Here is a 22,873-nt window from a genome sequence, read left to right on the forward strand (position 1 = left end):
CTCATGTTGGGCTGTTGCTCACTGTTCCTGTTGCCCCCCACTCCACCAAAAAAACAGGAAATACAAACAGCGGGGGTTGTATACTTTGAATGGGTTGAGCTGAGGGGCATAACTGTCACAGCCTCACCAACATGCTCACCTATAATGTATGATTATGTCTTCTTTCTGAAGTCAGCCCGTGTACAAGTGCAGTACAGGCGCACCAGGTGAGCCGGGCCGAGCGGAGCCACGAAAATTTCAAAAACTGCATCTGGTATCGTGCTCCTGGCTGTGATCTGCACCACGTCACCAAAATAGAGCCCACAAAGTCAACATTTCAGGATTTAATGAAAACAGGTTCATCTTATTATTAATGAATCTGTAGTTTTAAAACTATACAAGAGGCTATAAAGCTATGAGCGTCTTAATGAAGTGTTGGTCGGCTGTGAGCCTCCAGTTCAGATATTTCCTCATTTGATTTTGATGATGGTGTTGAAAAGCTCTCTCAAACATAGCGCTCTCACAGTGTTAAACTGAGTTGAGACCTAAATGTCGTAGCATATTATTCTGATATTAAATCATTTGCATTTGTTCTGTTTCACCACTTTTTTTAGGGTTTTCCTTTAATTTTATCATTTGTTTTTCACATATTTGCACAAAACAGCTAATGTAAACCGTACAGGCTATCTGTAGCTTGTTAGCACCTTGTGTCTGCTGTGTGTGTACACTCAGTTTGTTATGTGCACCAAGCTAAAACTAATGCGGTCTAATACAAAGTCTAATACAACCGTCCAACCTTCATGAAAGCTATATTGTTCAGTTTTTGATGAAATTCTGTTCAAGAGGTGTTGATTCAACCGATAATACGATGTTGATGTAGTTTGTGCTGCTGTTGAACTGTGTCCCATCATACTGGCAGATCTTTATATTATCAAGCCCGCACTCATTGATGTAAACGAGGTGGACAAATGCACAGCAAAACGTCCAGTGTTGAATTAACTCCCACAGAGTTGATTTCAACACTTTTTCTGGGTTTATATAGCTTCACACTCTATCTAGATTTAAATTAATACTTTTGAAATAGTTAAACATTTCACACTGTGTGAGAGTTCAACCTTTAACTCGTTGAACAGAGTTAAATTAACACTACATGATTCGACAAGTAACACTGCTGAGACACTTTTTACACCCTGGTTAGTGTTAGCTTTAGTCGCTTCAGTGTCAGGCTATCCACACAAGTGTTAAAATTATTCTAAGAATGAATGCCATTGACAAAATTTCTTTCAAAACATGACATTTATTTTGTCCTCTTACTGAACATTAAAACATTGTGAATGAAGGTAATATGTACAATCTCTCATCTGAAACATCGTACCAGCTTTGAATGTCATCAGGTTTATAAAACCTCAGCTCATATCATTTTACTGAGTAGTGCAAGATTGAAACGCCTATTAAGACTGATTTAAAATTTAATTCACTTCTATTCTAACATCCCTCATTTACACATGTAGCCAAGAAGGTGACGTGAAAAAATATTTCAATAACCTTAATAATATAATTACCTTCTGAAAGACAACGAGTCTCTCAGCTGCATCACTTGCGCTGATTTTTGGAGACTTCTGCCTGCCTGGTGGTGGCGGGAGGAGATGTATCAGCAACAACAGGGACGCCATTTCTTGGTCAAAGGCTGAATATAAAAATGTCACAAATCAACTGAAAAGTCTTCCAATTGAATTCTTTAAGTTGAAATTAAAACAGAGAGGAATCATAAGATTTGTAAGTCTTCCATCAATTGTTTATATTTATTCCAAAAGTAGATCGAGTTTCAGAGATGCACAAGAATAAACAAAGACAGCTGAGACTGTCAAAGGTACTCCTTTCTTTCATTTTTATTATATATAAGGGCTAATAAAACAACTGTCACAGCAGTTTGCAGTGACAGCAAGCAAAAACAAATGTCAAATCCCTGGAGGATGAGCCGTCATCAAACATGAGACTGAAGTCTTGGTCCACCTTTAAGAAAGGAAATAGTAAACAACTGCTACTAAATATATTTCAACTATTCAAAACAGAATTCCTAACTTCCCGGTCCTTTTGTATCCAGGAATCTTGAAAGGTAGAGAGGACATGATCACTTCTGCCTGGGTCACTGACTAGCTTCTGACGAGGCTGAAATGTCTCTTTCATCCTCTGGAAAATCACACAGTTGTCCGTGGTATGGTTGAGCAAAGACATGGCCTCCTGGTGAGCATCCCTATTCTGCCTCTAGCTTTGTACAGCTAGACAGATAGTTAACAGCTTGAAGATGGGAAACTCCAGATATTTTGTTGAGGATTGATGTTTTATCTTGTGTTCCCTTTCCTCCCTTAGTTTTATTTCTTTTAGTTTTCCTCTTTTCAAGTCTGTAAGACTGAAACAATCAACAGAAAATAGTCATTACAAAAGTATAATGTCTGTCATATCTTTTGCACAATAAAATAAAAAAGTCACAGTATTTGCATATCAACACATTTACACATGAACTACAGATGTGCTTATAGAAATGAAACACACATCCACAATATCGCCTAACTCATTGCGAGTCATCTGACTGCTCAGATGTAAACAAATCCATTAATTAACCTACGGCATAATGCCAAGGCCCCCTGCTGGGCGGATTAAACAATGCATCGGCAAAAAAATAAAAAGCCTCAACGGCGAGTGTAACCTGACCAAATCGATACAGTCACGAACGGAATCAATACATTACTGAAAGTAAACCTGTGCATCACACAACCCGACATGTAGATGTGTTATTACTTACAGACAAAGATCTGACCAAACTTCGTATTGAAGCAGATTCGCGGATGATTTTCGGCTCTGTTGCTTGAGCTGGTCCGTCACTGAAACGGGTCCTACTAGGAACTAAAAGTAAACTCCGCCGGGCGAAACAATCCCCATTGAGCTACCTTCCCACGTCAACAGTCCTTTGAAAATTTGGGCCCCCCAGAGAAACGTCCATAGGGCTACTCGGTGGCAGTGGAAATCCATGACGAATCTTTCCTTGGACAGTTTTCAGACGCCAAGACATGTATCCCGTGCTGTTCTTTGTTATTCATGTCACATGCAGATGCAATGATGATTGCTGGGTAATAAGTTGTTGTCCAATCTTAAGTCTCTATTTGATCACGTGACAAGACTCCGGCTAGGTGAAACGCAAAAGTTGACCAAGGTAGCTGTCATGCCATTTAAACACAAAAGTGGCGGTTGCTATACTCCCCTGTAGTTGTCTTTCTTTTGCTCATCAGCCTCATAGACCAACTGATCAGAACACAAACACACACGCACGCACGCACGCGCACGCACGCACGAACACCTATGCGCACGCGCACAGCACAGCACAGCAAGATCAAGGCCAATAGTGATGACGTCAGAGTCGAACTCTATGCTGATATGAATACCTGACTGCACACCAGTCAATTCATATCGAAAGAGAACAGAAAACGTGTCTAAAACAATCAAGTACAAAGTGCTAAATAGTCCACAACAGACAATTTTAGTCCACAACAGCCAAGTACAGACTACAACAGGCAGTGCAATGGCACAAAGAAACAGCCCAACTAATATGGGTCAACTTGATCCTCTGGATCAATTTGAATCCTATCAGATTGCAAATCATTCACTGAATAGTGATGTGATTCCTTATGGGAAGGCAATGAATGAATGGAATAAAGAAAGACAGAAACTTGTCCAGAGCATCAAAACTTGTCAGACCAAACATGACGATCTGCAGGAGGAGTTCAAACAGGAGCTGGCCATAACAGAACTGATGTTTGAGTCTACACTCAACGAGCTGACAATAAAGAAGCAACTGATGGATCTCTCTCTGATGGACGACATGCTACAACAGAAAGACAAAACTTGGCAGACCAAATATGGCAATATGAAGGAGAAGTTCAGAGAGAAGCTGGCCAAGAAAGAAGAGAGAGTCAAAGAGCTGGAAGAAGAAAAGAACCAGCTGGCAGAGAAAGAACAGAGCTGGGAGACAAGAGTCAAGCAGCTGGAGGAAGAAAATAAGCGACTGGAGGAACTCTCTCTGATAGCCAACACCCAACTCCGGAGTGACAAATCTTGGCAGACCAAACATGACGATCTGCAGTTGAAGTTCAGAGAGGAGCTGTCCATGACAGAACTGAAGTGGGAGTCTAGACTCAACGAGCTGGCCATGAAGAAGCGACTGGAGCATCTCTCTCTGATGGATGACGCACTACTCCAGAAAGACAAAACTTGGCAGACCAAATATGACAATCTGCAGGTGGAGTTGAGAGAGGAGCTGGCCAGGAAAGAACAGAGCTGGGAGTCAAGAGTCAAGCAGCTGGAGGAAGAAAAGAACCAGCTGGCTGAGAAAGAACAGAGCTGTGAGACGAAAGTCAAAGAGCTGGAGGAAGAAAAGAACCAGCTAGCAGAGAAAGAACAGAACTGGGAGACGAGAGTTAAGCAGCTGGAGGAAGAAAATAAGCGACTGGAGGAACTCTCTCTGATAGCCAACACGCAACTGCAGAGCGACAAATCTTGGCAGACCAAACATGACGATCTGCAGTTGAAGTTCAGAGAGGAGCTGTCCATGACAGAACTGAAGTGGGAGTCTAGACTCAACGAGCTGGCCTGGAAGAAGCATCTGGAGCATCTCTCTCTGATGGATGACGCACTACTCCAGAAAGACAAAACTTGGCAGACCAAATATGACGATCTGCAGTTGAAGTTCAGAAAGAAGCTGGCCAAGAAAGAAAAGAGCTGGGAGACAACAGTCAAGCAGCTGGAAATGAAGCACCTGGAGCAAGTCTCTTTGATGGACAAGGCGCTAGTCGAGAGCGACGAATGCTGGCTGGCCAAATGTGTTGATACGCAGGAGGAGTTCAGAGAGGAGCTTGCCAAGAAAGAACAGAGCTGGGAGACGAGAGTCAAGCAGCTGCAGGAAGAAAAGAACCAGCTGGCGGAGAAAGAACAGAACTGGGAGATGAGAGTCAAAGAGCTGGAGGAAGAAAAGAACCAGCTGGAGGAGAAAGAACAGAACTGGGAGTCCAAACTCATCCAGCTGGAAATGAAGCAACGGGAGCAACTCTCTCTGATGGACAAGGCGCTAGTCCAGAGCAACGAAACCTGGCTGGCCAAATATGACGGTCTTGAGGAGGAGTTCAGAGAGAAGCTGTCCAAGAAAGAACAGAGCTGGGAGACGAGAGTCAAAGAGCTGGAGGAAAAAAATAAGCAACTGGAGGAGCTCTCTCTGATAGCCAACACGCAACTCCAGAGCGACAAATCTTGGCAGACCAAATACAGCGATCTGCAGTTGAAGTTCAGAAAGAAGCTGGCCAAGAAAGAAAAGAGCTGGGAGACAACAATCAAGCAGCTGGAAATGAAGCACCAGGAGCAAGTCTCTTTGATGGACAAGGCGCTAGTCGAGAGCGACGAATGCTGGCTGGTCAAATGTGTTGATACGCAGGAGGAGTTCAGAGAGGAGCTTGCCAAGAAAGAACAGAGCTGGGAGACGAGAGTCAAGCAGCTGCAGGAAGAAAAGAACCAGCTGGCGGAGAAAGAACAGAACTGGGAGGTGAGAGTCAAAGAGCTGGAGGAAGAAAAGAACCAGCTGGAGGAGAAAGAACAGAACTGGGAGTCCAAACTCATTCAGCTGGAAATGAAGCAACGGGAGCAACTCTCTCTGATGGACAAGGCGCTAGTCCAGAGCGAAGAAACCTGGCTGGCCAAATATGACGGTCTTGAGGAGGAGTTCAGAGAGAAGCTGTCCAAGAAAGAACAGAGCTGGGAGATGAGAGTCAAGCAGCTGGAGGAAGAAAATAAGCAACTGGAGGAAGAAAAGAACCAGCTGGCGGAGAAAGAACAGAACTGGGAGACGAGAGTCAAGCGGCTGGAGGAAGAAAAGAACCAGCTGGCGGAGAAAGAACAGAACTTGGAGACGACAGTCAACCAGCTGGTAATGAAGCGACTGGAGTATCTCTCTCTGTAGAGACGTCCAGAATGAAAAAGCTTGACAGACCAAATATGACAATCTGCAGGAGAAGTTCAGAGAGAGGCTGGCCAAGAAAGAACAGAACTGGGAGACGAGAGTCAAGCAACTGGAGGAAGAATCAGAAGAACCAGCAGGAAGAGAAAGAACAGAACTGTGAGAGAAGAAGAGCGTTCACCCCAGGTCCCTGAACTTCTTCAAGACTGGACAGGAAATGGAGGAGAATACCACTAGTGAATGAGACAAAGCAAACCAAGTCCGGAAGTAAAAAGAAAAAGAGATAATAAAAAAAACCCTCCCAAATGGAGGTCCAACAAACAGGTCACCAAAAAAACACCCCCTTCCCCTTCCCCTTCCGCTTCCCACCATCTAATCAATTTCCCTTTAAGGACAGCACACAGACAGACCTCCAAATTGTTTCAGTGTGTGTGCTGTGTGGGTTTTCTCCTGGTGCTCAGGTTTCCTCCCACAATTAAAAATAATAATAATAATAATAAAAAATATTCACTTATTGTAATAAATTCTTGTATAAACTTATTCGTGTACTGAGTTCTTCATCTCATAAACATTTTCTTTTTTTCTCTCTGCACAACAGTTTTAACTTGGCAGTTTCATTGTCATTTGCTGTTGTTTTTTTAACCTAGACTGCCTTTTTTCGAGAAAAAACCTGCCTGGTGTCTTGTGGTTTCTTGAACGTTTGCCTTCATAAGACCAAAGAAGTCCTCCTCCTCTGACCCTGAATGGCTGCCTGGTGATGGGACTGACTCCAGATCCATGTGGACCTTGATGTAATCCATGCCTATACAAAACAATTTCTAGACAGAATAAAGGAAATGTGTGAAACCAATAAACGTGCACTGTATGTGTATACAGCAACCATATGAACATCGTGATAACTAGGCCATTGTGCTGTTTCTCCTTAGTCACTATTAACACATTTTCGGATCAACTGTTATATCTTAGTCTGATCAGGATCTGCTTTTTACTTTAATAAATTAAAAATACCCTCCCTGTACAACAGCAATTGCGGAACCATTTCAGTGACTTACCCAATTTCAGCAAGTCCGCATTGCTTGTTCACAAGGTGCAAAACTTCAGAAGCAAAATGGCAGCAGCAACAAGTTCAGGGTCAGAAAGCATGTCGCCAAATCGCCGCTCCTTCTTGAAGGGCCGTGATCAGTGCCTGGCAGAACCTAGATGAGGTTTTCAGGCGGTCAAGCTTCACATTTAGAAGGGTTATAGTTGGCACTAGCCATCCCATGTGGACATCCTCCTCTGCCTGCAATATGTTCAGTGCCTTGGAAATTGGGCCCATGGTTGCAATATATTCAGTCAAGAAAGCAAGTTCTGCAGGGCTGAACCTGAAACACAGAGACAAAACGCCAGAATGTAGAATGCCAATAAAAGATAAAAATAGTTGATATTAGAATATTGTCAAGTTGATGTCGCTGAAATTATGATTTGGCATTTTTAACATCAGAAAGTAGTCTATATTGAACATTTCAACATGAAGTCTTTAAGCATGAATCTGAAAACAACTTTAATTTCACCAATCATGTTTTTAGAAAATTATGTGTTTGGCTGTGCAAAATACTTAAATTATGAAACGCTAGTATTTTAAAGTAAGATCTAGTTCTACAAACACGAAACAGGTGGTTGATAAGATGATAATGTTCCAAATGATCTAGATGCAGTTAATAATACAGTTTCTTTAACAGCAGTCCCTGAAACTAGGGGAAACAATATTCACCGTCAGTGAACAGCTGGTGCCAGACCAGTACCAGACAGCAGATGGTGCTGTGGTTTTTAGTCTGTCTGGAAAACCGATGACGGAGCGGAGTGGTGCTGAAAGCAGTGGGCCCAGACTGACCACACCTTTCACTGCTAAAGAGCTCAGAAGAAAATGAACAACAGTGTTTGGCATCAATTGACTGGACAGTGCTGGTCCGCAACCTGACTACTTAAAAGAAAAAAAATGTATTGCCCCAATAACTGTGGAAAATTAATGCTGCCTTCAGATTAAAATAGTAATAATTATAAATAGTGTTTATACTATTGTACAGAAGAATAAAATATACAAAACAGTAAAAAATATGGAACATTGCACAACATGTACAGGAAATATGTAATATTGCACAAAATGTAAGGATATGAGCGTATGTTGGCATAAATGACGATTGAAAAACAACAGATTATTTGTTAAACAACATCAACACAGTCTTACGTGAAGCTGCAGTTGAATAATCTGACATCTGATGGAATGAAGGACCTGCGGTAGCGTTCCTTCTTACACACTGGTGCAAAAGCACCTTTGCATCAAGTTTCCATGACCTTTAGCTGCGTATGAGAGTTCTGCTTCACCTGGAAAATGTCACTGAAAGAAAAAGACGGGGCTGCTCTTATGTAGGAGCGGTGGGGGCTTTTTCATGTCTGTGCCCAGGGGCCCATTGTGTCCTGATCCGTCCATGATCATCCTTTGAGACCTGCCAACAGAAACTACTGTTCCTGAACTAAAATCATAACAGAAATATGATGACCATCACACCCAGCCTTAATAAATCATCTTCTTTAGGAAACTGACAAACTGCTGCTGACTCGATGATGTGCTACGAATACTGCTGGACCTCAGAATACTATGATTAGTTTGGTAGAAATAATCATTTTATGGTACGAAATCACCATCAATGAGCAGGACACAGTTCTCTTAGCAGCTTCAAGGGGGTTCAGACTTGTTACAGTCCAAGGTTTAAAAGGGGGGCTTAGTTCAGTCTGGAATGAGACAGTCAATGAAGTCTTCACCTCCCAGTGTATCAGAGCCATAATTTATCAGTTCAAGTCATTTTGATTATTTGAAACAACTCAAAAAAGGAAGGGAATAAAACTGGACAAAAACTGAAATCTGGTCTGCTTTTTTTTTTTTTTTAACTGTACCTGATTTGACTGACTGTTCTATTTTACACCAACTATTGATTCGGACTGACTTTATTCTGATTAGAATTATTGGACTTAACTGATCCAGGTGAGTGTACTGTTCACCAACCGTCAGTGCAGAGATGGCAGAATCCCTACAGCAGGCATCACCTCCTTTTAATGTCAGGTCTTTGGCTCCTTTATGGTTAATAATCTGATAAGAGAATAAAATTTGCATGCTAATGTTTAGAGTTGATGCACTGATAGAATGTCCTCCAAATTATAACTTTTATCGTCAGACAAAACAGGTCAGGAGGAGGATTTCTCTACACAATTTGTGTGTAATGACATTGACCTGAGTAAATCTCCATCATATAAATATCTTACTCTTGAGCTCATAGCAGAATTATGAGGGCTCATCATTACATTGATTCGGCCACATTCATTACTGTTTGTGCAGGAAATGTCATAATATTCTCATAATATAAATAAAGAAATACGTGGGGATAAAAGGGAAGTGTTTGAAGTGAGTGATTCAGAGATCCACCCCTCCCTCCTGCTGAGGAGGACCCTGTGAGGCTCCCGGCGCTCTGAGCCAGTTGGTAACAACACGAGCAGCAGGACGGTAGGTTAACCTTGATGTTAAACTTGGCAGATTTATTTTTGTTCACATAAATGTTGTAATCACTGTTCCGTTCCTGGATTCTGTAAACTGGATCTTTCTGCCTCGTTGTTGCCTTGAATCAGGGCTGTCAACAGACTTGCTGGGGCCCGGGGACAAGAGACCCCGATCGGCTTGTCACGACAACATACGCAGTACTTTTAACGCTTTGCAAGCAATGACAGTGTAAAATTATTTAATTGGAGATGTACAGTTAACAGACAGTAATGTGATGTGACACAATATAAACAAACCATTTCCATCTATTGTCCTATGTAGGCTACAATACAATACAACTGAGAGTGCTATGCCTGCCTGCTAAGCAACAAAACAGTATAACTAAACATCCTATGCCTGCCCCCTCCACATCCCTGGGGTTATCAAGCCCTCAAACACTGATGCGCCTAGATTTTTTGACAGCAAAGTCATTTATAACATCAGTGAAATCCAGTTTTTGAGCAAGCTCACGCTCAATGGAGAGCATGGCTAGGTTGTTAAGCCTGCCCTGTGACATGGTGGAGCGTAGGTAGTTTTTTAATATTTTCATTTTGCTGAAGGCTCGCTCTCCTCCAGCTACAGTCACTGGCAAAGACAAGAAAATGCATAGCATTGTGCAGAGATCAACATAAATACTTTGTAGACCCATGCCATAGATGACATTAAGCAGGTCTAGTGGTCCCAGTTGCTCCTCAAATGTTGCAGCATATATTTTTTTCAGGTGACAAACCTGGTCTTCAAGTGACTCTGAAAAGTCAGAAAAAGTATTTTTCTGACAGTTTTGTGCATGCTGATTTGATGCTTTCAGTGGTAAAAGATAGGCCTTCATTACTACTAATACAGCAACAACATCAACAACCGCATCCATGATGAATGCAGACTCTGACTGACACACGCTCCCTGCTGATCTGTGGCTGCTGCGCTGGGTGGGACCCGGGACACACCCCCTCCTCAGCTCTGACTGTGGGCTGCCTGACAGCTCCCTGTCTCTCCCTGACAGGCTCCTCTGCTGTTCCACTGCTGCTAGTTTGTGCTGTTTTGGTGATGGGTTCGTATTAGCGTTTGCTATAATACACAGTGGGTTGTAAACACAAGATAAATCCAGCCGCCGGACCCGAGTCTGTTCACCCTCGCGCACCTGCTCCCCACAGACTAACATTACCTCCCTGATCTCCCATCACCTTCTCTCTCCTCCGCTCAACGCGGGCAGCATGTCTTGTCATAACGCAGCTCATTAGGCTACAAGCGGCCGGTGACAGATTCGAATCGGGCTTTGGTCACGGTGATCGCGCAAATTTACGTAAATTTAATGACAGATTTACGTAAATTTCCCGCTTCAGGGCACGTATGTAGCGTAGCCTTAAATGCGCCAGAGCGGGGTCAAACCATTCTCTGGTAAGACGGGGGGTAGCGGTGTTGTGCAAAAAAAGGAAAATATATATATTTGAAATATTGAATATGTTAAAGTTTTTAATTATATGTTGATTGGAAAATAATATGGGCCCGGGACATACCCGGTTGCCCCCCCCCCTGTTGAAGGGCTTGCCTTGAATGTTTCTAGTTAGCTATGACCCGCTAGCTAGAGTGTGTTTCGGTTAGGTTAGCTAAACAGCTATCTTATGTTGGTATCGCACGCCATCCAACTTGTGCTAGCTAACGATGTGGCTAAGTCACGCTAGCTAACGCTGGTATTAGCTAAGTCTGTCTCAGTTTATTTAGCTAATTAAAATATTATAATTTTATAACAGCACATCCTCAAGTTTATTACTAACCCCAGTTGAGGTCGTGTAGAAGCAAGCAACATAATGTACAGGATAATGTGTACATTATTGTGACTATTCTGATCCATTTTCAGCCCTACAGGAACTAGCATTGATTTTTGACCGTATCGAGCAATCTTTCTCCTTTGATTGGGAACTTAACACTTCAGCGAAACGTGGATGTGCGATTTATTTCTGAAATAAATTCAAATCAAAAGGGACAGCAGGAAGCAGTGATCAAACACAAACTGACAGATTAAAACTTTCTACTCCAACAAAGTTAAAACAACAACATTAGTAACTAGTATAAAACCGCAGTAAATCTACACATAACATTAATTCCATATACTTGCCAAGTTTTCTCTGATTCTCTGATATTTTGAATAAAATATTTAGTGCAGTTCCAGCATTTAGCCCTCTCAGGTTGTCCATCATATACTGAAAAGCTAAAACCCGGCTTACCTGCCAGACTTTACCAGATTTAGCCAAACTAAAATGAAATGATGAAAAATGTTCATTCCAGGTTCCCCAAGCCTAATTGAACATTTTCCCAGGTTTTGTTTTGTCCAACCAGCAGTCCAAAGGCCAAATATATTTAGTTTACAACAACAACAAAAAAGCAGCAAATGTTCACATTGGAGAAGCTGCAACCAGAGATTGGTCGTTGCTTTTGTAAGGAAAAAATACTTAAATGAGTAATCAAAATAGTGGCCTAATTGTTTCAACTCTAGTTATGTTACTTGCATATGCATACTTAACTGATTACAAATATTGTCACATAAGTTGTAGTCTTTTAATTGGTGACTTAAAAACACTCCAACTAAACCTAATCTACTCGACGATTGTCAATTATGCAATATTAATTTCTGCTTTGATTACATACAACTGCAAATAATTCAGCAACAACTGCTGCTGCTTGCTGCTTATTAAACTTATTGTAAGAAAATATGAGTTGCTAAATGCTTTTTTCAGGACATTGGATGGGACGGTTTTATATTCAGAGCGCATCACATGGATATTCTGTGACGAAATTTCTTAAAGAGATATTTTACACAGAAGAGAGGAAGCTGTTTGATGGCAAAAAGCAGATTAAAAAAAGTTGGATTTTATTTTGCATTGAACTACGTTTTTTTTTTTTGTTCTGTCGTGATTTTTTGAGTTTCTACGTGAATCTCCTGATAAAAACACAGTATATGATACACATTTACAAACTGCTACATCTGTACATTTTAAGCTCTTTTAAATATGGCTGCTGTATTTGTTGCCTGATAAATTCTGTGAGCAAAATCTTAACAAAAACAGTGATGAACAGTCAGTCCGAATCCCGGGGCTCGATGCCAGCAGCAGATGTTTTGGCCCTCTTATGGTCTCCTCCCCGTGTGATGAGTCCCACTATGATCACCATGACTGGCAGAGACAGACAGAGCATGATGCGGCTGATGGGCAGGTGGACTGGACAATCAGTGGTAGCTGAAGGATTTCGGTTCTGGGCAGTGGGAGGATTTTCAAACAAAAAGGTGGACGTGAAGTCTATAAACGCTACCCTCCTGTTTTCTTTGGTGTTCACCTGACACCTCCACTTCCTGTTGTTGTCTTCCCTCTGAAGGTTTGCAACCAGAGTGATATTGCAGCGGGTGTGGCCAGTCAGCTTGTACCTGTGTGAGATCATCAGATAAGCATCACAGAAGTTCATGTTTTATTGTGTATTTCGCTGTTTTTGAGTAGTGTAGTAGTTACCGGACGTTCCTTCATTACAGTGAACGACTCAGTCCCACACACACTGTCCTACTGCCCCAAATACTCACTCGAGATCCAAACACGGATTAATCCACTGCTGGAAATAGTCCTCGGCTATTTCATCATGTTTGAGTAACTTTAGTAAAAACTACAGTACAGTGACCAGCTGTTTTAGGAAATTACTGAGCCTTTTTAATGAAACTAGGCATCGTGTATTTTTAATCTGTTTATTCTTTTCCTGGCAGAAATGGGGTTTCATAGAATGGGTGTTAATATATTTTTAAATAAGTCAGTTAAAAAAAAAGAATAGACTTTATAGAATTTAAATAAAATGTTCACTAGTTTTATTGTTGAAAAACTAATCAAGAAAAAAAATAATTTTCCTCAAATCTAATTTTCACTCAACACAGTTCAAAGGTAGCAGTGACCGTTGACAGAAAAATAACTGAAAACCTGTTGTCGTTGGGCAGCACAGTACTATCTTCGGCAGTGAAGCTGAGGTTGAACACACTGGAGTATGACTTGCAGCTCCCAGCATCATAGTAAGTGAAGAGGATGCAGTTCAGGGTGAGGTTTCCTCCAGGCTGCAGTTCAGTGATGGTGGAAAATGAAGTGATGGTGAGGAGAGAGACGTAGATGTCACTGATGGCGTTTCCATTATCCAGGCAGACGTAGGAGCCGGCGTCGTCGACCCGGAGGTCACGGAGATGGAGAGAACAATTGGATGTGATGGACATGCGGCTGAATTTGTCCGAGTCCACCCTCACCTGACCCCCGCTGACCTCCTGAGTGAGCCGTACCTGGCCGACTTTGAAGAAAGTCCAGGAGATGAGGGAGCAGTCTGAGGAAACCAGGTTGGCACATGGCAGGAGAACATCACCTCGCAGTGTGCTGTACACAAACACTGCTTCTTTTTTGCACCGTCCACCTGGAAACATGAAAGTCTGTCAGAAGCACAGCAAAGAGAGACTTTAACTATCTAACTATAACACTAACTATAGCAGTGTTACATTAAAATCTGGGATCTTTTAGATTTTGGGACACTGCAGCACTGGTTCTCAGTCTTTTGTGTAATTTGTGAGCAGTTCAATCAAAGAATGTCTTTCCATTCTCAGACCCTTCCAGTTATTTTTGAGGCCTTTAGAGGAGCTTTTATACCCCATTCGGTTTTATTCGTGTTTATATAATTGTCATTTTTCAACTAAAAAAATCTCCTGCAGCTCTTGGCAACACTCAGGAGCTGAAGCAGCAAAAGAGTGCGAGTCAGTGGGTCTAAATTTCTGAGAGGGCTGGATATGTTCACAGTGGCAGATTGTATGATTTATACAGGTATGAAAAGATAAATGGAAAAGTCATTCTTTGACTGCAGCCCAGAAACAAAGATATCAGGAACAAACACAGAAACTGAACTGAGTCCATTGGTGTAAAGTGACAAAGTGCATTTACTTAAGTAGAGTTTTTACGTACGTGCACTTTAGTATGTCCATGCTGTCTTGATTTATTCCTCTAAACTTTCAGCTGAAAATATGTTCCTCTGCACTACATTTTTTGACAGCTATCGTTGTACTTTTCAGATTGAGGTTTTACATAAAAAACATTAAATTAGCTTTTGAAACAGAATATATTGTTAACGATCCAACCAGTGGTTCCCAACGTTTGGCTTGGGACCCCTTCGATCACAGACAGCAGGGTCTACCAAGACCATCCTGACTTCTCTGGGGCTCTTGTAATCATCTGGACTTGACACTTAAATTGGGAACCACTGGACCAAACTAACTGTAGATAAAGTGCTGAAAAAATTGTTCCACTTGGAGCAGCTACAACAGTAAAATGCTGCTCTAACATTGATGCACCGGTATTAATCTAATAATGCGATATATAAGTCACAGGTCTCGTTTCTGCAGATTCTGCAGAACCAAATCAAATCCAACCCTAAATGGAGCAAATTAAATCATACCTATTAGAAGTAGACAGGTGAGCAGCAGAACTCTCATCAGGTATTTTATGCCCGTCATGTCAACTCGACAGCTCTGTTGTCTCTCTGCTGCTGTTGCTGCTCTCTCTAGATGACTGTCTTCATTTCCTGTGTTGAAGTGAACAGGACACACACGAGCCTTCATTGCTACTGTCATAAGGGAAGCATTTTAATATTCAGTATGTATTCGGATATTACTAAACATCACGTCCTGCCGGAATACAGCATACAGTGTGTGTAGCTTATTATAGGATGCACGTATACAAAGTAATGAGAACTTCTGTTTGATTAATGCAAAAATATTACATTCATTGCTAAATTATTTGCTTGTCAGAGCTCCATTCCCACTGCACCCCCCAGCAACCAAACAGACTCAACTTCACAATCACACCAATTCAATGTGACAAAAATCAGAGAAACAAATGAAATTAAAAAAAATACAATAAAAGATCAAAAATTGCTCATGATAAATGAGTAGTAAAAAAAACCTACAAAAAATAAAATGTGAAAGTTCAGAGTAAATAAGTAAATTATGGAGCGATAATCTGCTGTGTTAACATTGCCGGTGTAGCATGCCTTCAGATGTTCAGGTTTTCTCTTATTCCAAATAAATCCAGATATCACTTTGTCCGTGGACAAAAAAGGTTTTGGTAAAACACAATAATTTGTTGAAATCTAAAAGTATGGGCAGCACGTTCATTTTGATTGTTCTGATGAAGTTAGTAAACTCCAACTTTCCAAATCGGCTTTCCAGCCAAGTAGCAGTGTGGAAAAAGCTCTAAATAGGTCATTTATGTCACGTGTGACCCAGATTCTTGAGAACTTAAATTTGTGTGTTTTTACTTTGCGCAAAAATTAATTAAATGCAAACAACTTGTCTGCAGCATTCACCAGCAGGATCGCTTGTTAATTAACTTTCTATCTATGATCAGCTTTCTCTATATATTTGCTGATTGAGGGGTCAGGTAGGTGTAAAGCATTTCATCAGCATAAAGGAATACTGTATGGTTCGAACAATTCCTCTGTCTTCCCTCGATGTCGGCAGAAAAGGATTTTGATAAAAAGTAAAAAGGAATTCATTGAAACCCAAAAATTTGGGCAGCACGTTCATTTTGATTGTACTGATGAAGGTAGTAACCTCCAATGTTCTAAATCTGGTTTCCGCTGAAGTAGCAGTGTGAGAAATTAGCTTTAAATAGGTCATTTAAGACACGTGTGACACACATTCTCAAGTACCTAAATTTGTGTGTATTTACTTGAAGAAAAAATAAATGAAATGCAAGCCGCTTGGCTTGGCATTCACCAGCAGGATCTCACTTATATTTTGCTGATTAAGGGGTCAGATTTCTCTGTCTTCAATGTCGGCTTCACCACAAATTAAAATAGCAAATAGAGATGAGCAACAAATACCAAATTATTTAATCAACAGACCAATGTCGCTTTCTATTGTTAAAGGTTCATTCTTGTACTTGGAAACAGAAGGTAAGCAACAAATCTTAGCTCAGCTTACCATGTTTCTTTAGAGCTTTCAGCAGCATCTCAGGGTGTTTAATACAGTTAAAAGCACTCGGTGCAAATGAAAGTAATGTATGGCTTCTGCTTTGTTTACACTGTGTCACGAAACCTGCTGCCTTACATTTACATTTAAAAAGAACCTGACTCGTGCTGTTCAAACTGTACATTTTATTACTATTTATCATTTATTCCTGTCTTTGAAAAGAATGCATGACATTTGAATTATCTCGTCATTCCTTGTCATGTTTGAAGTATTCCCACAACTTGTTTCAAGTTACTAACTCTCATTACACAAGAGGAATCGTGAATTGCCGTTTAGGTTTCAGATGACATCTCATGAATCTTTACAATAGTGTTTTTGATCACTGGATTTTATCACTTAAGTTTTGTGCTTAATATCTGCATAAATGATCCTGGGTGTTGAGGCTCCAGCTATGAATTGTAATGTCCTGTTTGACTCCAGTGAGGCACATTTGTTGCATGTCCTTCCTCATCTGTCATCTTAAATAAAGGCATAACGACGCCACAAAAATATTTTTAAAATTGAATAATTGTACAAAAACAAAACAAAAAACAAAACACCAGTGCCAGTCTGCTTGTACTGTAAATGAGGTAGACTGAATACATGCTGGGGGAAATCTTCCGGTTAAAGGAAGATAAAACCATCCAACATGTCACTGTTTTTATTCTAACAAGTCACTCACCATTTTTCTTATAATATACAAGGTGTGAAATGCAACACTGTGGCATTTTTCTCCATCTGGGGGTTTTAAGAGGAAGTGTGATTGTGACACACTGTGGTAACAATACTGTAGGCTGTGTGTCCACACCTGCCGTTTCTTTGAACAAAGGAAGGAAAGTCGCTTTGGCCTCATTTTTAGTAAGGAACCAAACTTATCTTTCAAACCTTTCCAAGCTGCACGTGTTTTGTTTTGTACAACACAGTTCTGTTGAAATTAAAATATGTTGTTTAGGAGTCCGAGAGCACCCACGTTGACAATGTTCAGAAGAGTACATGATCTGCAAAACAATGAAAAACAAGAGTCTATGGCCATGCTGGCTGCTCTGTGAGATACCTGCTGATGTCAGCATGCAAACATGCTCACAATGACGATGCTAACATGCTGATGTTCAGCAGGCATGCCACGACTCCGCTGGCTAGTCAGATTTAAAAACAGCTGACCTAATTACTGCAGGTATTCAGTCATAAACTAAACAAAGTATTGGATAAATTGAAATTTGAATCTGATGGTGGCACCAGAGGAAAAGTCAGTCACCAAAGTTCTTACAATTCAACCTGAGCGGGACATGAATGTGTGTATCAAATTTCATGGAAATCCTTTGCACAGTTGTTGAGACTCAAAGCCAAAAGTGTCAGCCTCATGGTGGTGCTCAGAAGATGTCAGTAGGTTTCATCCTGAGAGGATCACGAGTATAAAAATACATGTCAAAACCATTCAGTAGACTTTGAGATATTTCAGTCTGGACCAAAGTCCGTCTTACCCATCCAGTAGCTTCAGTAAGGATACAAAAAGTATTGATGGGAAAGTGCAATGTTCAGTTTTCTCACATTAGTGCTGTCACACAACTAGAACATTTTTTCAGAAAAAACAGCAGAAAACCCTTAATTAGACCTCAGAGGGTGAAGTATCAAGGTTTAAGATTAGGGTTTGTAAAGGTTATATTAGACATCACAGTTTATTAAGTAGATAATGAATATTAGCCAGAATAAAGCCGTCCACCTGACAAACCGACAGCGAAAGTGTGTCTCTGTCACATCGAGTTGTTGAGTCACTCTGCTGCTTGCTCTGAAAAGTCATCAGTTTGGGTCAGTTTCAGTATGACTGTTAAATGCTCTCAATCAATTCCAGACACTTTCTTACTGTGAACATTCAGGATTTAACAGAGGACACGTCTAATTTTACCTTTTAAAAATAAAAAAATAACAGTCAAAGTATCGTCAAATGTAAAAATTGTCCAATGAACTTCTGTTTTTGTATTTATTATCAGACACTGAGCTGACGCTGCCATCATCCTCAGAGAGCAGGTCAGGGGCTGGAGGACACACCAGCAGGACACTGATGGACGTGATGACCACACACTGCGTCAGTCTCTGGCCTCTCTAACACGTGACTGGATTTGTACTCACTGTTTGTTGTTTTTCACACACTGATCATACAGGAAGTGGTCTGACATGAAGACACGGTGGCTGTTGGGTACTCTGCACTGCTCTGTGGTGAACACTGCGGCAGCTGTCCCCCTCTCTGCTGATATGCTGCTTCAGCTTTTGTCTTCTATGACCTTTGTGTTCCTTTTAATCTGGGTAGTGGGTTGCCCAATGTTGTGTATATGACGCAGTGCTTTCCTCAGTGACTGAGTTTCCCCTGGTACAATGTATTATCCAGAACTGTCAAGTATTTCACACCAAACGTATTTTCAAGGGGGAGACTCAATATATGAATGTCATCAAATCTAACACAACAAACTTTGGCCTTACACTTGACTGTAGCGTGGACGTCAACGCAAACTGGACGTCATGGCCTTGCAGTGCTGTTGATGTGTATTGCATTATATTGTCCAGCTGTTCATGGTAATAAGTCCATTCCCCTGTAGCTGCTCGGTGACAAAAGCAAGAAATTATGACTGTGTAGTTTATTAAAATGTAACAGCAGCACAACGTGGTTTCCTTGACATTACACAGGATATTAAACTATATTCATATTTCTAAGAAGCTAAATTAATTTTAAGATAAAGCTCTTTGTTGTAAGCATCTATAAAGGCGTTGCTGGACCTGTCACTTTACCTCAAACCACTGCTACCTCTGGAATTTATTATACAGATGCTGTACTGACCCCTTGTGTTCAAAATCAAGACTCCTTTTTTCATGGGTGCAGAAACAAGTTTTTAAGTACATGGAACTTTTAACAAATCCTTCTTTTCTTTTTAGGATCGGTATGTACAGTTCTCACTTCTGCTCTGAATAAAAACAGAAGAGGAGCCCTCTCATCACCACCAGGTGAATATGAGTTTGTAGAAGTAGTCGTAGCTCCTGGACAGGAAGCTCTTCTCCATGAGGTGAGGCTGGATGCTCACCCTGTAGCCCTGACTCTCGATGTCCATTTGCACGCAGTCCAGCAGGTCTTTAACCGAGGGGACGGCCTTCCAGGGTCCGAACGTCACCACCGACTCCTTATTCGCCTCCAGGCTGTTGATGGCGTTGTCGTAAAAACCCAAATCCTCCTCTGTGCGCAGCACGCAGATCATGATGATGGAATGGCGGGCGGCGATGGCCTCGGCTCTGGCGATGCGAATCAGCACCTGGAAGGAAGGTAAAATTACTTAATTTGTCAACAAACAGATTACCTGTGGATTGTGGAAAAATGACTCAAATCAACACATTCAGCGCTCTCTGGTCATTGGTTACGTCTCAAGAACACAACTGACTGAACGATGAAGTAAAACAAAATGGCAGTTCAGTGTGATTAACACTTCAGTACACATGATCCTTGGTGCTGGACAACGGATGTAAATTAACGAGTGTAGAAACACGACGGGAGCTGAGCTGGAGACAAATATAGCTGATTTCTGTTAATGGTTAAAGATGCAGTCTCTGTCTATTGATAGAAATGTTATATAATAATCATATTTCTGTTATCTTCATATCTACAGAGGGAGAGGGACCTCTTCCACAGAGCACGCCATGTTGCACTGCCATGTTTCTACAGTAGCCCAGAACGGACAGACAAAACACTGACTCTAGAGAGGGCCTTTCACATTTTCAGCTGTCACTGTAGCTTCTCCCACATGCTTGGAAGGGGAGAGTGAGGCCTTCAGGTCTCCAGTTGGTTGCAATCTGCAGCCTCACCAAATTCTACACACTGGACCTTTAAAAGTTTTTGCATTGTTATTAGTGACCAGTGAGTGTCGCTGACCTCGATGTTTTCTTGGTAGTGAGGGACTCTGGAGAGGAACTGCTGCCTTCCCACCAGCTCTCCAAACAGCCGAGGAGTTTCCTCCAGACGTTTGATCAGTGGTTTGATGTTGTAGTACACTGCCTCCCTGTGAACCTGCAGACAGCGAACAGTGTGACAAACATCTCTTTGACTGGAGTCCTGTTTAAATACCAGTAAACTGCATCAGGCTGATCACTTATTATAAAACCAGCGACCTCACACCTCCTGGATGTTCTCTGTGGGCAGCCAGTCTGATCTGAGGAACTCGAGGACGGCTCCAAAGTGGGAACCATCACGGTCGACGAAGTATCGTCCCTTTTCATCGATGCACAGTTTGGGCTGCCCGCTGAACAGCTCGGCCAGCTTGGAGTCGGGGTATTTCCTGAGCGTGCTCAGCGAGGTGCTGAACAGGTGACCTCCGACATTTAACTGCACGACTGGAGGGTGCTGCGGGGAAAAATCAGTAATTTTATTTCAACTTAATGAAACTGTTGTCTCCCTTTTGTTGCCTGTCAACTGGGGGTGTGTGCACTGCTGCTGGAGAGACAGTTGTTAGTGGCAACGGTTTGGTTTAAACATGTCCTGTAGAAGATGTGACCATAGCAGAGAAGACCAGTTTAATTTGTAGTTGCTCATAAAGTAAATCAAAAATAACTTTAAAAAGAAAAGGAAAAGATGAAGTTTGAGCAGTCTCTCAAGAAGGAGCAACAACTGTGTGGTTTTTATTCTGAAAAATGAAAAATGTTTGTGGCAACTAATGTAAGAGATGCTGTAGTAAAGGTACAGCAGCTGCTCAGTATCCAGTTTACAGGTGTCATCTTCCAGATATTAGATTATTAGATACGACTGTCATTGTGTGATGATTATTTTCATTATTGATGACTTTGATTCTCACTTTTTTTTAATGCTTATAACTCTTTTTTCAAATCCCAGGTTGACATCTTCAGATCTCTTTTGTTTGACCAGCAGGCCGAAACTTCAAAGATATGAAGTTTAACATCATAAAAGACTAATATTCACACGTGCGCAATATCTGTTTCATGTCAATCTGAAATGAATAGTCTGTTTTGATTTGGATGCTGATTAAACTGAAGGAGAAAACTTTGGGATTTGGGAACTTGTGATGTGTATTTCATATTATTTTGCCTCTGTGTGAGATCCAGAGAACAGGGCGGATGCTGGGGGGGATTTTTAACATCCTCGCCACTGATCGCCACATTCTCGTTGGGTGAGTTTATAAAAAGCGGATACTGCAGACTGAATATGTTTGAGGTCGATGTCCGTGCGTCTGTGGTTTTAGATGTATTACATTAATTATTTACTCTTGTCTCACGTCGAGTACCGTTACTTTGACTTCACCTGTCTCTCCTCTCCTGCAGAGTAACAGTAAGACGATGTTCAGTACTGCATTGGAAGCTAACTAGGCTAGGTTGACACTTAAAGAGGCTAACTTCCGCACAAGGTAGTGAAACGAGGCTTTACCGTCATTGCATCGGTACACTAAATACACTTAACACCGACTTAACCGTGCAACATCATGGAAAACAAAGATAATCGAGTTGTTGTGCTCCTTATGACCTTGTAGTAATAACATTAGAATTGAAATCGCCAGTGACAAAACGTTAGCAGTGAGGAAAGTCAAGCGGCAATAAGGAACCGGAAATGAACACACGATTTCAAAATAAAGGTCGGCCACTCTGCAGAGCAATGGAAGGGGAAACACGTTTACTAACTAAGGAGACATTGTATTTTTTAGGTCACATTTAATTTATTTTAAATGTACACTTCCCTCTGATACACAAGTAAGGAGTTAATCCTCCAACACAAACTTTTACTTCGGTCTCTGCACATTAACTCGGGAGTGTCCTCGAAGTTGGATTTCAAATTCCTGCGGAGCTGGGGGGCTGTTTGACCGCTTTAAAACAAGCTTTTAAACCTTCAAAACGCCACAAGGCAAGGAAATAATAATAAGCTCATTAAGCAGGCAAATGGAAACTTTTTTTATCCGCAGTGCTTGCAGCCACCTGTTCAGTCAGCTAACAGGTAGAAAGTTCAGTTTAGCTGTCACTGCTCCACTAAATATCCAAATTGTGATGTTAAAGTGAGTTTTTTCTTACATGAACTGCGGCTGAAGACTGTTTTTCAGAAGATTTGTAGTCCGGCAGACTCATCCTGACTTCAGCGTTTGTCCAGGTGGAAAATGGGACTTGTTGAACAGGTAGGAGCCAGGGGGCGTGGCCTAACCCGGACATGATGTGTTAGTGCTGAGAAGATTACTCAGAAGTAAAGTTTTCTTGGCCATCTTAGAATCACATGCGGGGTTATATTATTTAATTATGCTAATTAGACAATGGGAACGTTTCAGACTTACCTAATATTACCTGT

The 22,873-nt window shown here is 41.4% G+C and overlaps 2 protein-coding genes across 2 annotated transcripts; both read right to left on the reverse strand.

Annotated features, from left to right (window-relative positions):
* Positions 1 to 12,372: 12,372 nt before the first annotated feature.
* LOC121609609 lies at positions 12,373 to 15,133 on the reverse strand. The gene is made up of 3 exons (XM_041941288.1): positions 15,003 to 15,133; positions 13,499 to 13,973; positions 12,373 to 12,963 (listed from the first exon to the last, which is right to left on the reverse strand). Exons 1-3 carry the CDS (start codon positions 15,058 to 15,060, stop codon positions 12,621 to 12,623), a joined length of 876 nt encoding a protein of 291 aa, XP_041797222.1. The 5' UTR covers positions 15,061 to 15,133; the 3' UTR covers positions 12,373 to 12,620.
* Positions 15,134 to 17,591: 2,458 nt separating this feature from the next.
* Positions 17,592 to 22,707, reverse strand: kctd14 (potassium channel tetramerization domain containing 14). The gene is made up of 4 exons (XM_041941108.1): positions 22,606 to 22,707; positions 20,711 to 20,935; positions 20,468 to 20,602; positions 17,592 to 19,853 (listed from the first exon to the last, which is right to left on the reverse strand). The coding sequence occupies exons 1-4, from the start codon at positions 22,657 to 22,659 to the stop codon at positions 19,542 to 19,544; spliced, it is 726 nt and encodes a 241-aa protein (XP_041797042.1). The 5' UTR covers positions 22,660 to 22,707; the 3' UTR covers positions 17,592 to 19,541.
* Positions 22,708 to 22,873: the final 166 nt, after the last annotated feature.

Source organism: Chelmon rostratus, chromosome 7, assembly GCF_017976325.1.
Source record: "Chelmon rostratus isolate fCheRos1 chromosome 7, fCheRos1.pri, whole genome shotgun sequence".
Classification (NCBI taxonomy): domain Eukaryota; kingdom Metazoa; phylum Chordata; class Actinopteri; order Chaetodontiformes; family Chaetodontidae; genus Chelmon; species Chelmon rostratus.